At 36.5% G+C, this 15,683-nt stretch overlaps 1 protein-coding gene across 1 annotated transcript in view; it reads left to right on the forward strand.

The window, feature by feature from the left end:
• Window positions 1–15,683, forward strand: part of BBS7 (Bardet-Biedl syndrome 7) — a 44,343-nt gene that overhangs the window by 23,245 nt on the left and 5,415 nt on the right. Inside the window, exons 13-16 of the mRNA XM_082726784.1 lie at window positions 1,216–1,281; window positions 5,289–5,428; window positions 7,035–7,199; window positions 15,562–15,671. Of these exons, the coding sequence (XP_082582910.1) occupies window positions 1,216–1,281; window positions 5,289–5,428; window positions 7,035–7,199; window positions 15,562–15,671 (481 nt within the window). The remainder of the gene's footprint in view (window positions 1–1,215; window positions 1,282–5,288; window positions 5,429–7,034; window positions 7,200–15,561; window positions 15,672–15,683) is intronic.

A 15,683-nucleotide genomic window follows, 5' to 3' on the forward strand; every position in this document is an offset into this window, starting at 1 on the left:
GCTTCTTCCTCTCGCTCCTCCTCTGTGCTCTCTCTCTCTTTCTCTCTCCCTCTCAAATAAAGAAAATCTTTTAAAAAAAGATCTTGATCTTAAAATTTTAATTTCCTAGTTGCTGTAAAAGATTAACCTATTTTATTACCACACTGCAGGATTCTTCAAAATGAGTATTTTATACTAATTTAAAACCTATTTTCTCTAATGATGGCTTTAAAAAAAACCTTGTTATAGAGGTTCAAGTATATACAGAAGTAGAGACAGTAGTGTAATAACCTCCATGTACTCATCATTAACTTCAACAAATGACCAATCTTGTTTTATGCTGTTCTCCCTCTCCCATCCCAAACCTAATCCCAGAACTTTCATATATTTTAATCTTTATCATCTTAGCCATAAATACTTAAGTATGTAACATTTTTTTTACTCATATGAAAGCATATTTATTTTTAGGTGGACTGATATTCTGTGTTTACTAAATTTAAGTGATTTGAAATTAAAATGCTCAAATTTTCTTTTTAATATTATCTTTTTATTCAGTTATTTATTAAAAATAGGGAAATAGCAGTACATGAAAATTGAGTACTAAATATTTCATGTTGCTCTGTTTTTGAAATTCCTGCACACAGATCTATTTCTCTATTTTTAGTAGTTTAATATTTGGGTTCAGGAAGTAATATTTGAAATAACCTCTCCAATTTTATTTCAACAAGCATGTATTGAATGTTTACACTATCGTCCCTGGAACTGTGCTATTTGCTGGAAATTCAGAGAGGAGATATTTCTTAGTCCTCTATAAGTATTTGTTAAAGTCAAAGACAGCCTGAAACACTGATGTTTTTGTCTTTTGATATAAACATTAGAAGTGTGTGCTGTCAGTTAAATTTTTAGGACAGTTAATATTTAAATGTTATTGTAGAAGATCAGGATGGAAAGAGCATGAGCTTTAGAGTCTTAAAAGATAGGAATTTGTATTCTAATTTCATTACTTACTAGCTTTTGGGAGATTTTATTAACCTGTAATGCTGCTATTTCTGTATCTGTTAAAACTTACTTAGTAAAACTTCACATAGGGTTGTTTGCAAGAATAAAAATAGCCGTTATCTTGAGTGTCACCCAAATGATATTGTGCTTAGTAAATGGTAACCATTATTATTGTTGATGTTTTTATTATTAAAAACGTGAATTCATCCTTCTTCCTCAACTTTTAATTTTTCCCAGTCAAATGACAATTTTCTTCTCGCTACTTATCGGTGCCAGGCAAATACCACAAGGCTGGAACTCAAGGTAAAAACGTTTGAAATTACCTTTAATTGAAAGCTTGAACTTTTCTTCCCTATGCTATACCTTGCTATGATATCGTCTCTTTATATTATTTTCTCCCTGAAATGAGTCATTTTGGAGTAAAGACTTTTGGATGACCATTAATGTTTTAACTCAGCCCCAACCATTATCTCTGCTATTGACTTCTCTAAAATTACCCATCCTGAATTTCCTCTGAGTGGAATTTTTTTTTTTCTAATACTCTATTATGGAAAAGTTTCAAACATACATAAAGGTAATAACTTAATCTTCAACAGTCATCAACTCATGGCATTCTTGTTTATACTGTCACTGTCCATTCTAAATTATTTTGAAGCAAATACAAGATATTTCATAATTTCATTTGTAAATATTTCAGTACATATGTCCAAAAGATGAGAACTATTTGTTAAAACATAACCACAATACTGTTATCACACCTAATGAAAATTAATTATTGTTGATTAACAATAATTGGAAATTATTGTTAATTGACAGTTATTGAAAATTAACAATAATTCCTTAGTATCATCAAATATTCAGTATTTAGATTTCACTGATTCTTGTTTCTATAGTTTGTTTGATTCAGTCATGGTCCATAATTTGGTTATTGAAGTATCTGAGCATTTGCCCTATATTTTCCTACCACCCAGATTTCCAAAGTTATTGATTACCATCTATTCTAGACAAAATCTTTTAATGTTTTTTTTAGGAATTTAGTAACATTATCTCTTTTATAATTAAAAGGGATTTTAATTTAATTTTATAATTTATAATTTTATAATTTAGTTATAATTATAATTAAAGATTATAGCACACAAATGTATTTTAGTTATTTGGTTTGTGTGAGGTTTTTAAAAAATTATTTTTGATTTATTTATGATCTAAATATTAAGGACTACAACTTTTATCATAGTGTTGATGATGTTCAGACTCAAAGCCTGTTTTTTTTTTCAAGAGAGATGCTGTTACATAATAACTTTTTCACATCTAGTTAAGGAAATTCCAGTGAAATGTAGGGTTTTTTCCTAAACAATTTATTTTAGTCTACATAAGTTCCCTTTTGTGTATTTTGAAAGAAAAATTAAAAACTGGAATAATTTTTTATGTAACTTAATTAAGCATTTTAAATTACATTTCCACTGAACAAGACTGTGCCATTAAATTGGGAAGTAGGCCTAAAAATATTAAAAAGCTGTGTTCTTTTTTTAAAATTGGATGCGATAATAGATGTGAGAAAAAGAAGAAAAAGGTGGAACTTAACTTGCCATATGGTAAAATGTACCAAAAAACTACTATAATAAAAATAATGTAGGGTATTTACAAGGCCTAATTAAATAGGGCTACAACAGAATAGTCTAGAAAGAGCCCACTACACATTTATAGAAATTTAATGCATGACTTTTTTTTTTTTTAATCTTATTTATTTATTTGACAGAAAGAAACAGCCAGAAAGGGAACACAAGCAGGGGGAGTGGGAGAGGGAGAAGCAGACTCCCTGCTGAGCAGGGAGCCCAATGCAGGACTAAATTCCAGGACCTCAGGACCATAACCTGAGCCGAAGGCAAGATGCTCAACCTGCCTAGGTACTCTGCATGGCATTTTTATGTAGGGAAAAATTCTATTAAATTACATTTCCTATTTAAAAATTGGTGTTGACACAATTGGCATCTATCTGAAAGAAAATTAAGTAGATTCCTAACTTAATACCATTTATAAAAAATAAATTCAGATGAGTTAAGTGCCTAATTATTTTTAATAACAAAATGTAGTTGTCTTCTAGGTAATGGGTGAATATCAAAAAAATATAAAGACTGCCTATAACTTTATTAATCAATAAAAAAGACTACCCAGTAAGGAAAGTAGGCAAAGAATATGGATAGACAGTTCATACAAGGAGTCAAAATAGCTAAGAAATATTAAAAGAAAATGTTCTACCTTATTGTTAGGGAAATTCAAATGAAAATAAACAAAAAACATTTTCTGGATCTAGCAGATTGGCAAAAAACTTTAAAAAGCAACATCACCAGATGGCAGGGTTGAGAAAAAGGACACTCTCAATCATAGCTGAAGAAAATAAAAATTGTTATAGCCACTTTAGAAAAATAGGCAATAGTCCTATTTGGAGGAATCTATTTTATAGCAATAAAATTACAATAATATACAGAAAGATATGTACTTAATTAACTGCGGCATTGTTTGTAGAGGCAGAAAAGTGGAACCAGAGTGAATATTTAATAATTGAATGGTTGAATAAATAATTGTTTATAACATTTTCCATGGAATATAGCACAGCTGCAATAAAAAATTCACTGATCTATTCCTGTTAACATGGAGTGAATTTCATGAAAAACAAAATGTGCATAAAATCCTTATATATGAAAGAAAGGTATGAAAAGAAACACACTTCTCTGGTCCGATAGATTATGCAGTAGGGGAGAGCATGGGTGGGATGTTAGTGGGTGGGATGTGATGACATTAGGAGAAGCAAAGGGGAAAAAGTGATATTAGAAATAAAAATAAAGATGTCTATAATATAAATAGAATTTATTCATATGATATTTTACTTTAGTTTTTGTACATCTGCATAGAGGAATGTATGAAGGCATGACTACAAAATAGCAATAATGATCATCTCTGGGTGGCAGGATTTTGGTGACTTATATGTTCATCCTAATTTTTCTTTATTTATATTTTTAATAATGAATATGAATTGTTATATTCAAGAAAAGCAATATGATTTTTCATAGTGGAAAAAATTACGTGCCAGTGTAAACTTACCTTTTAAAAAGAAACCCTGAAATATAGCTGTATCAGATGTATTTTTTATTTCTTGTCTGTATTTTCATTTTTTATCTTTTTATCTTTCCTGTTTTCATTTAGAGCAATATTTGCAGTGTAACATATGCAAAAAACCTTGCTTTAAACTTTTATTTATGTTGAGGTAAAACATTGATTTGCTGCCATGCCACCCCCCACCACTGCAACATGCTAAGAAAACTATGAATTAAAATATCAGCTAGGTTAGAGAAGTTACCATTGTAATACAAGTACTACAGTCTATCTCATGAATGTGAAGTGAGAGGAGCAGAAAGTAGGCCAGGAGGGAGAAGCTGGACAACTTTCTAACTCCTCTAAGATTAGCTCTTCACAGTTTAATGAATTATTATTTTCTGGTAAATGTTCTGATTTCTCAGGATATCCAACCAGGTATATTTAAAATAGCTCAAAAGAACTTCCTAATCCAAATATGTAATATTTAGATGGTATATACTTCTCTGTTTTCATAGAAAATTAAGAATTAAGTTCTTGGTAACATTTTTTCTGTCAGTAGATTTTTTTTTCTTAAACATTTTGAGAGAAAGAGAGAGAGCACAGCGATGGGAGGGATAGAGGAAGAAGCAGACTCCCCATGGAGCAGGAAGCCCAACAGGGGGCTCAATCACAGGTCCTTGAGATCCTGACCGGAGCTGAGAGCGACACTTAACCAACTAAGCCACCCAGGCGCCCCTCTGTCAATAGATTTTTATAACAATAAGTATGCTGTAATACCCTCATGCGAAATGAAGTATTCCATTTAAGTTTTAGTTATTTGAAAAACTCACTTATCCCCTCAACAAAAATGTAAATTCTAACCATTTTTTATGTGAATCTTATGAAATATATACCTTTGTTTTTAGATGTGGTGGGTAGTATGTGAGAATCTGTTTTTTGGAACAGCATAGCACTGTTAAGTGTAGACAGATCACCTAAATGTATGTGATGGGGATAACTTTTATAAAGTTTGCTTTTCACAGCCAAAATCTTTTAAATTTTTCCTTTACTCTAGGTAAAAAGTAGTTGTTTAATAGAATGTCATTATTTACTTCAGAATATTACAGAGGATATTAAGGTCTAATTACTTGATTACTTCTGTTGAGCATTTTTAAGATAACATTTAAGTTATGCTGCTAGATTATTTTTATTTTCTTTGCTCTTTTGTGTTAAATCAGATTCGTTCAATTGAAGGCCAGTATGGCACACTTCAAGCATACGTGACTCCAAGGATTCAACCTAAAACCTGTCAGGTCCGCCAATACCTTATCAAACCCCTTTCACTTCATCAAAGAACTCACTTTATTGATCATGACAGGTAGGACAAAGGAGGTAGGAATTTATTTTTTAGGATATTCTGTAATGCAAATAAACTTCCTTCTGATTTTTACAGTATAAATTCCAGTAGCTGTTTATACATTTTAAAAATTAAATATTTAAACAGTATGGATTCATATTTTTTAATATAAGATTGGTCTTCTTTTAAAGGTTGTTTGAGTTGAACTTTCCTATTTTTCTCATTTATTACCATTCTGCTATCAGTAGAGTAATAGCTCTCTCCCCCAAATACCTATGATGAATAAATATGATTTAGAATTTGAGTTGCTCTGTGAATGGGATCTTATAATATTAGCCTCAAACATTATATTTGCTTTCTATTTCACCTCAGGGATTAAAGCAGTTGGTTATGATAGTCCCTTATTTCTGACTGCTTTTTCAATTTAAGCATCCTCCTATTGGTAGTTTTTCATTTTCTTTCCTAAAGATGAGAGGGCATGGGCTTAAATGAAAAAGAGAAAGAAATAACCGTTACTAAATATTTTTCTCTCAGCTGTACATTGTGCATAGGCAATATCATTTAAGTCTGACAGTAAGCAAGACAGGTAGTAATGTCTCCAATTTACAAATGAGAAATGGAGTCTTGGAAAAGTAACTTGCTGACAGGAAACAGTTACTATGATTAGAAACCAAAGTCCATATTTTTTTCTATTGCAGTTTGTAATTTTAAAGATATGTAATTTAAATAAGATGTAAGGGAAAAATATTCCTAAGGAAGATTTTTGGAAAACATTAAATAGATGCTCTTTGCGGTGTCTTCCTGTTTTAAAGTCTAAGTTGTTGTTAGTGAAGGTAGCATGCATGGTGTGCTGGAAAGAACAGCAAACTAGGAATAAAGAGACTAAGATTATAATCTTTTATTTTATCTAATGTTTTTCTTTGGCATTGGGAATAGCATTTAATTTCTTTGGGTTATAGTTTACTTATCTGCAAATGAAAGTGCTGGTCTGGCTGATATCACAAGCCCCTTCTAGTTCTTAGATTCCTTAATCCTGTATCCTCTTAAAATTCCTGAATCTTTAATCCCTTAAACTTTGCGTTTTCTTAACTGTTTATAATTATCCAATTGATTTATTTTAAATTTATTTTACAGCCTTTTGTGTATATGTGCATATGTCTGTCTGTGTGTGAATTTGCAAAACAGAAAGTATTATTGCATATCGCTGCAAGATAGCAGGTATTTTTCTCTAACTTGTCCAATGGCTCAGAGCTAGTAAACAACTACTAAATAATGGAGCAAGGTTTCAAATCCATGCCTATTTTACTTGAAAGCCCAATTCCTTGCCTTCACATTATGCTGATTCTTTCCTTCAGGAAATTGTGTAAGTGTGTTTTGTAGTTTATATAGATGAACTTTTAAACAATGAAGTCTACCTGAATAAACTGAATTTTATTTGTAAAGCTATTCTGTTAATTGAATATTAAAAGCACAGATGCGAGCATTCCTTTTTCCATGAAATTCTTTGTGGATACTTTTATACTTGTTTAACCACTATTGCAGAATTCTGTTTGTTCATGTGTTGTGTACATAAATTACCTCCATTTAGTCCCACACACAAATGTGTACCTCCACTATTAAATTACAGACCCATGAATACACTGACTTTAACGGGCCAGTTCAGTTTTGCTGAAGTTCACTCCTGGGTGGTGTTTTGCCTGCCTGAAGTTCCTGAAAAACCTCCAGCAGGAGAATGTGTGACATTTTACTTTCAGAACACCTTCCTGGATACACAACTTGAAAGTACCTACAGGTAATTAAAACTTATTTCACAAATGTTTTTATATAAATGGAGCTTCTAATTTTTCATTTAAGGCAGAAATAACTTCAGAATAATGTGATTGAAAACCTGTTCTGCCCAAGAGAATCTTAGAAAAACAAATTGAATTAATGAGCTTAAAAAATGATTGAATAAAGATGAATATGAAAGATCAGTCTTTCCTATTCTCCACAATAACCAGTTAGAAAATAAATTTGAAAAGACCCTTTCAAAGTAGCAATAATAACAAAATATCCATATAAAAATCTGTAGGAATATTCATTAGAAATGTAGGAATATTCATTAGAAATATACAGAACTTACTTACATGAAGAAAACTTTAAAATTTTATTGACATAAAAGACTTAAGTGGAGTAATATATTCTATAGTCATCAATATGAAGACCATTGTAAACATGGCATTCCTTACCAAATTGTCTCAAACATTTATCATAATTCCAATAAAATTTATTTCCAATAAAAATTCCAGTTGAATTTCTTAAAGCAAAATGGGAAATGGCTCAGAACTTGAGAGTTAAGAACATATAGGACTTTGAAGCTATCATATTAAAAGGTGAAGGTCATGTTTTTCTACACTCTTAAGCTCCTATTTGCAGTCCTGCCCCTTCACTGTCACTACTCATTCATCTCCCATAGGCTTCCATAATTTCTGTTTCTGAATAGAGTAGAGGCTAAATTTTCCTTCTCTTTGTTCCTATCTCTGAATGTGAAATTATCTACTTCTTGGGTAAGGCTATTTTTCTGTCTGCTCTTTGACCTTGTACCCTCATGTTTTCTTTTTTTAAGATTTTGAGAGAGAGAGGGCCTGTGCGCAAGAGACTATGGGTAGGGAGAGTGGGAGGCAGACTCCCCACTGAGTAAGGAGCCCCATATAGGGCTCGATCCAAGGACCCTGGGATCATGACCTGAGCCAAAGGCAGACACTTAACCAACTGAACCAGCTAGGTGCCCCATTTTTGTTTTTGTTTTTGTCTGGTGGTCAGCAAAGCGAAGTTTATTGAGCAGTAGTACAAAACTCCCAAAGAGGGAGGGGACCGAGAGGGTTACCCTCATACTTATTTACCCATAATTCCCCCCTCTGAAGAGGTACCTTTAACTTATGTTAGGGGAAAAGGGCAATGACATCATAGCTACTTCCTGCTGGTTAGGGGCTGGTTGGAGAGTGGCAGTCAGGGTTCCTCTCGTCCTGACCTATCGAGGGGTCCCTTATAGATACCGGTTCAACCTCCATGTGAGGCTCCCTGTAAAGCAGGTTAGGGCATTTAAAAGCCAAGGCTCAAAACACAGTGCAAGACTGAGTACAGCACGGTTTCTGTGAGACATAGAAGATATAGGAAGAGTAACATTTTCTGTGTCTTGTCACTTCAAAACTAGTTTGAGTTCCTCTCTGGGTTCACAATTGGATTGTTTAATGCCCTGTTGGGGACCAGGGTTTGACTCTGGAATGGTGGACTCAGGCTTTAAATTCAGGCACTATGCTGTTGGCCTTCCCAGACAGCCTCTAACAAGCACTTCGTAGCTTTGGGAATCAAGAGAGTGGGCAGCCACCACTGCCCCAAGACATGCCAGGTAGCCACAAACGATCAGATTCAACTCTTTGCTTGAATATCCCATTTGCTGTTGAGCTAGCTCCCTGGCACCCAAGGCCATTCCCTTTAAAGCTGGGGTACTGAGTAAGGCCTTGAGATTTTTAAAAGTTTTTCTAACTCTGGATCCCACATTCATAGATGTGTATTAGCCATCTGGGTATCCTTGTTCAACCGATAGACCAATAGAAGAATTTCCTATTTCTCCATATCCTGGTATCCACAAGTAACAGTCTCCTCATATACCCAAGAAACCTTTCCGTCAAGGGAAAGTTGAAGGGGTCCTTAAGGTGTATGGGAATGGACACTGCTTTTAAGGCCTGACCCACTTCAGCCTGAGTTCCCCAGACCTGGCAATTAATATCAGATTCTAATAAAGGGAGGCAATTGCTACTTTGCCCAGGGGCTATCAATATGCATTAAAATCTCTACCTGAGAGAACTGTGGAACTCTCAGGCATTAAGAGTGAGAGAAAAGTACATCTCCCCAGGTGTATCCCAGAAGGTGACAAAATTTGATGATGGGTCGCCCAGAGACATCCTTAATGACAACACAGTGGTTGGACAGTTGGCCCAGGGTGGAGAGTAGAATAGAAAAGGGGGCTCCAGCATCAAGAAGGAAATTGACTGGTTTTCCTTCTATTTCCAGAATTAGCTGAGGCTCTGGGTTCCCTATGCTGAACTGCTTCGGGGGAGCCATGATGTAGAGCCCTAGTCCCCATCATTCCCAGTCAGAGGTGCTGGCCACCTGAGCTCTTGCAGATTGCGGTCCCTAAAAGCATTCAGATTTCCAGTGTCCCCCTCCACAAGAGCCTTGGTTTTTGCCAATAGGGGATGGGGCGGCCACAGAGATTGCATTTGGTGCCAGAGCCTTGGGAGGCCAAACTGGAAATGGCATGCAAGGCTGCAACCAGACTCAATACTTCCTCTTTAGCTTCTCTTCCTGACTCTCCCTGTTGAGAACCAGGGTTTGACTCTGGAATGGTCCCAATTGTAAAAGTCCTGCTGATTAGAGCTCATTAGAGCTCTTCTAGGGTCCCCTTAGGGCCAACAGCCAACTTACGCAGCTTTTTCTGAATATTTGGGGCCGATTGGGTCTTTAAGAATGGTCTTGGCCTCGGGAGAATGAGGGGAGATAGCTATCTACTTAATGAGAGCCTCAACCTTTCTAAGAAAGCTATTGGTCTTTTCTTCCTGAGTTTGGGTTGACAGCATCATGTTTACCAACAGATTCAAATAACATTTGCCAGAGATTTCCAAAGCTATCTTAACAATTACCCATGAAAACTTTAACCATTTTTTACCAGCAGACCCAAATATCCTTAAAAGCACAAACCTAACCAATGCTTTAGCAATTTATTCTTGGAAAAGATGTAGGTGTAACCCTATTTATCACCCAAGCAAAACTTTCTTAACAATAACCCATGAAAACTTCACGATAGACAAGATTAACTGCCATTAACACAAGTTTATTTGACCCTCAGCACATGTAGAAAGAATTGTTTCCAGCTCTAAACCTTGTCAGCTCAACAGAGGAGCAGATGCCATGTTTTTTTCCACCAAAGTGGAAATATGCAGTCCATGACAGGCTGGAGAAGACAGGGAATTTCCCCGAAACAAATGGAGTTTCAGCAACTACTTGGGGATATTCCTCAAAGTCTCAGTCCTGAGGTAGACTAACCACAGTTGGCTCCATTTATAGCCATTAACCCTGGGAAATGAATGAGGAAGAAGCCTCCATGGACCGCTCAATCCCTCTATAGTGGGGGCTTGGAAGTGATTGTGATACCAGTTTCCAAGGGGATTGTTAGGATCCTAATTGGGATCTTGAGAGGATCCCAGTTGGGGTCTTGAGGATTTATAGCCTGGGCTCCAGTTGGAAACTTAACTGTCTTTGATCCTGGTATCTTTCAGGAGTGGCCAGAACCTGATGTTTTTCTGCTTTGGAGAGGGTCTGACTTAACAGAAGCATTACATCCAAGTCTGGAAAACTTTGAGGTCCCTCTGCTTTGTCTCAGGTCTTATAGTGGCACCTCCCCTTGGTCCCCCTTTGAGCACTACATCTTCTTGCAGAGTATAAAGCCCTCCAGCACCTGCAGGGGTTCCAGGATAGGCTGGGACAGGTAAGGGGACCCAGTCTTACCTTAGGAAGGATGGAGCCAGGGTGAGGATTGCCCTGTGGACTCCATTTGCCTGTCTGCTTTTGATGTGGGTGTGATGTTCTTTTGTTCCTTCCCCAGTGGTACAATGTGGATGAGAGAACAGTAGGGAGGCTGGGAATAGTCCTACATTGCTAAGGTCAGAAGAAAAAGAGCCGCTTTCCCCACCACCAACCCCATCCCTTTTAAAATCTGGAAGGCGTTGTCCCTCAGGTGGCCATGTCTCATTCTCCAACTTGTATCATGGCCATGCCCCAGAACAAAAGAAAATGAGTTGCCTTAGCTCAGTTACAACCAGGAAGGCATCCAAGTAAACGATATTGAACTATTTATGGGTCTGATACTCTTCCTATAGCCTATAATGCCAGGAAGGGACTCCAAAGGAGTAAGGGTCTTGGTCAGGGAATTACACATCTACAGGAAGAGAGGAAAAGGCATCCCTTACCTCCGTTTCTTAGAGTTGATCAGGGAGACTTGGGAAGAGAGAAAAAGGTGTCCCCCACCTTAGTTCCTCCTCATCTTTTCTTGATGTGTGGCTGTAGCTGCTCAGGCGACTGACAGCCAGAGTCACTGTCCTCTCTTTGAGGTACTTACCCAGGTTTGGTCCTACCTCCAGAGAGTGACCCTGGTTTCCCAACCCTTAAGGGTCCCTTAAAAGTCAATGGATACACTACATTTCTTTTAGTAGATTTCTTCTATCTGGCATAGCCACTTAATCATCTTTTAGTAGAATTGTTCTGGTGTCTGGAGAGGGGAAGTCCACCTGGGATAAGCCCCAGTGGAACTGTAAAGTTGGGAGATGTCTTAGATCTTAGTTCTTTTGCCGTGCTTGGCCATCCTTCACAAAGGTGGTATAGCCAGTCTGAGAGGTGTCCTAGTAATGCCAATGATAGGAAGAGTGAGAAACAGGGAACAGAATAAGATCCCTTGGAGCCACCCAAACCACTCCAGGGGACCATCCTGAGCTTTTCCACTTGTTCTCCTAGGGGAGGAATCAGCTGACAAATAGTAGAGGGGTTTCTCTCTGGGTGCCTGGATTCCCTCTGAGAATCTTTGGATATCCAAAGGTAGCTTTGGTCAGGCCCTTCAATTACTGCGAGGTTTTCTCTAGGTTCCTTACATCCGGTGATCTGTCCCCAAATGAGTTCCGAGCCCTTACCAAACCAACATTCCCAGCTTCTGTTGGGGATCAGTTGGAAGAAAAGAGCCTAGAGAGCCTGTCCCCCCAAGACTGAGAATGGCAGTTGCACTAATCACTCTTAGATGGGTGATGGGTGCCCATTGTTTCAACAAACAAAATGGGAGTCGGGGGGAGAGAGAGACTTGCTGCCCACTACTCATGGTTAGTTGTCCTTAGTGATGGTGGAGTTCCCATTAATGTTACCAGATTTTTTTCTCTGTTGGTGCCCGCAGTTCTTGGTCACGCTGCTTCAGAGAATGAAGAGGTAGACCAGACCAAGAGTGGTGGTAAACAAAGCAAAGTTTATTGAATGATAGCAAAGTGATAGTACAAAATTCCCCAAGGAGGGAGAGGATCCAAGAAGGTTACCACCAAATTTTCTGAGTCTAGGGGTATAAAAACCCCTTAGGCTTGTCGAGACAGGCTATTTTAATCTGACTAACCATCCCTGTGCCTGTCAACCGATCAGGTTTTTGTCACCTATCAAATGGGAAAGGGTGGAGAGGGCTCCTTTCAGGGTGGTGTAAAATCTTTTTAAGGGTGGTTTCTCCTTGGGGGTGTGGAGGCGGAGCTTGTCCCTGCCTGCCTGACTTCCAACTATCCTTCATCAACAGTAAACCTCACACCTTAAACATAGCAGACAATTTAACATGCTCCTGGCATATTCTCTATTATTATAATAGCATAGCTTTGCTCTTCCCCATTCTCTGTCTTTAAATATTCTTTCCTTAACAATCAAAACTCTAGGGATTCCTGGGTGGCTCAGTCTATTAAGTGTCTGCCTTTGGCTCAGGCCATGACCTCAGGGTCTTAGGATCAAGTCCAGCATCGGGCTCCTTGCTCAGCAGAGAGCATGCTTCTCTCTCTGTCTGCTGCTACCCCTGCTTGTGCTCTCCCTTGCACTCTCTCTCTCTCATACACACAAATTTTAAGAACTCTTAAAAAAAATAAAGCTATAAAAAATGCCTTAAAAAAATCAAAACTCTGCTTATCCTCCCAGGCTCAACTCAATAGCTTCATTTTAAAGACTTCCTTGATTCTCTTTTCTCTTCCTACCTGTCTTGGGTTATTTACTGTTATTTGAAGTACATAGTAATTTTTATGTAAGCTTGTGTCTTCAAATTAGACTTGAAGTTCCTTGTGGGCAGAGTCAATTTCTTAAGTATCTTTGTATGTTTCCTCTAAGTACCTACTGCATGGCTTTGAAAATAGTAGTGCTTAATAAATGTTTTTAGGGTGCCTGAATAAAATACATATATATATGGAGAATATGTGCTTAGGAAGCAGACATTACTTAGGTTTGAATCATGGCTCTGTGACTTACCAGCTATTTGCCCTTCCTGGACTATTTAACTCTCTGAGCTTTAGTTTTCTTTTCTGAGGGAGGGAAATAATAGCACTTCATTGAGTCATGATGATTAAAAGAAGATAAACCATGTGACTTATTCCACAGTGCTAGGTACTGTATGTTTAATATTAAATATCATCAGTTAAAACTAAGGACTAGTGAAAATATCATGATGAAAAACACAATTGGAACCAAAATAATATATATGATTCATCTTCCTAGAAAAAAAGAATTAGCATTTGTCTACAGCTAGTTAATATAAACTATTATTGTGTGTGAAAACCAAATAAAAAGATGGCATTTAATACATGAAAGATGGTATATTTATTAATTAGGAAACTTTTGGTTGTCATAACAAGGAATCAAATAGAAGCAGACCAACATACTGAAGAAAAGGAATTTATCAGCTCATATAATTTAAAAGTCCGGTAGTGGGGCATCTCAGTGGCTCGGTTGGTTAAGTGTCTGCCTTTGGCACAGGACATGATCCCAGAGTCCAGGGTCCAGAGTCCTGGGATGGAGACCTGCGTCAGGCTCCCTGCTCTGTGGAGAGCCTGCTTCTCCCTCTGCCTGCCATTCTGCCTCCCTGTGCACTTTCTCTATATCTCTGTCAAACAAAAAAACAAATAAATAAAATCTTTGAAAATAAAAGTCCAGTAGTAATCTGCTTCAAGCAAACAAAGACTATCCCTCTACAAAATAAAACAAGACAAAATCAGAGAGGGAGATAAACCATAAGAGACTCTTAATCATAGGGAACAAACTGAAGGTTGCTGGAGGAGAGCAGGGTGGGAGGAATGGGGTAATTCGATGATGGACATTGGGGAGGGTATGTGTTGTAATGAGCACTGGGTATTAAATAAGATTGATGAGTCACAGACCTGTACCCCTGAATCAAATAATACATTATTTGTTAATTAATTGAATTTAAATTAAAAAGAAGGTAAGATTGCCCCTTTCCATTGCTCAGCTCTATTCTTGTCCTTTTTTGGCTTTCCTATAACCAGCAGTTCTGTCTAGTTTCCTATTTTTGCAGCTCTCATAGACCCTCTGTTTCCCATTAGTTCCAATAAAAGTCCCAGGATTGAGTTTCACTGTAGAGCTGTGAACCACTGTGGTCAGGAAGATGGAATATATACTGCTAAATGCTTCCTCTTAAAGTCCCACAAATGGGGTTATAGCCAGTGCCAGTGAAACTACAGTTGACCCTTAACACAGGTTTGAACTGCATGGGACCACTTATATGAGATTTTTAAAATAAATACAGTACTGTAAATTTATTTTCTCTTAATGTTTTCTTAATAACATTTTCTTTTCTCTAACTTTACTCCAAGAATATACTAAATCATATATATACAAAATATGTGTTGGTAGACTATATTATTGGTAAGACTTCTGGTCAATAGTAGGCTATTACTAGTTTGGGGGAAGTCAAAAGTGTTACATGTGGATTTTTGACTGCAGGGGTTCAGCACTCCAACCCCCACATTGTTCAAGGGTCAACTGTATATGGATTGAGAAGGGTAAGAGGAAGAAGTGGTTCTATAATGAAAATGACATGTCTTGTATCCATAAGAAGTGGCAATGGATGATGGGCATGGAAGAACAGAATCTGTCATTCTTGGGCATAATATAAACTTTCTTTTGAGAGTGAAGAATGTAGTTATGTAATCTATGTGATTACAACAAAGAAAAACATATGTAAATAAGCAATTCTAAATGCATTTTATATACATATGGAGTTAGCTGTTAGAAATTTTATTAGTGAAAGTGAAGGAAAAAAGATACTTTAATGAAGGATTTATATAAATTGTCATATGTTTAGGAGGCATGTTCTTCTGTTTACTTTCACAATTATCTTCAGAACTTGAATTTATATAATAATAAAAGGTTATACATTTTAATATATTTTATATTAAGAAGGAGACATATATATAAAGATATATAAAATCAAATGAATTCTAAATACCAGGTACTAGTCACAAAATATGTATTTACTGGACCTACTCACTGTATGTATTTTTTTCTAATGCTGTTCTTTTAAAAATACATTAATTTTATAGAAAAGGAGAAGGAATTTTTAAATCTGACAACATTTCTACTATATCCATCCTAAAAGATGTGCTCTCTAAAGAAGCTACCAAAAGGAAAATTAACCTCAACATATCATACGGTAAAAAAAAAA

The sequence above is a fragment of the Mustela nivalis genome, assembly GCF_964662115.1.
Source record: "Mustela nivalis genome assembly, chromosome: 4".
NCBI classification, from domain to species: domain Eukaryota; kingdom Metazoa; phylum Chordata; class Mammalia; order Carnivora; family Mustelidae; genus Mustela; species Mustela nivalis.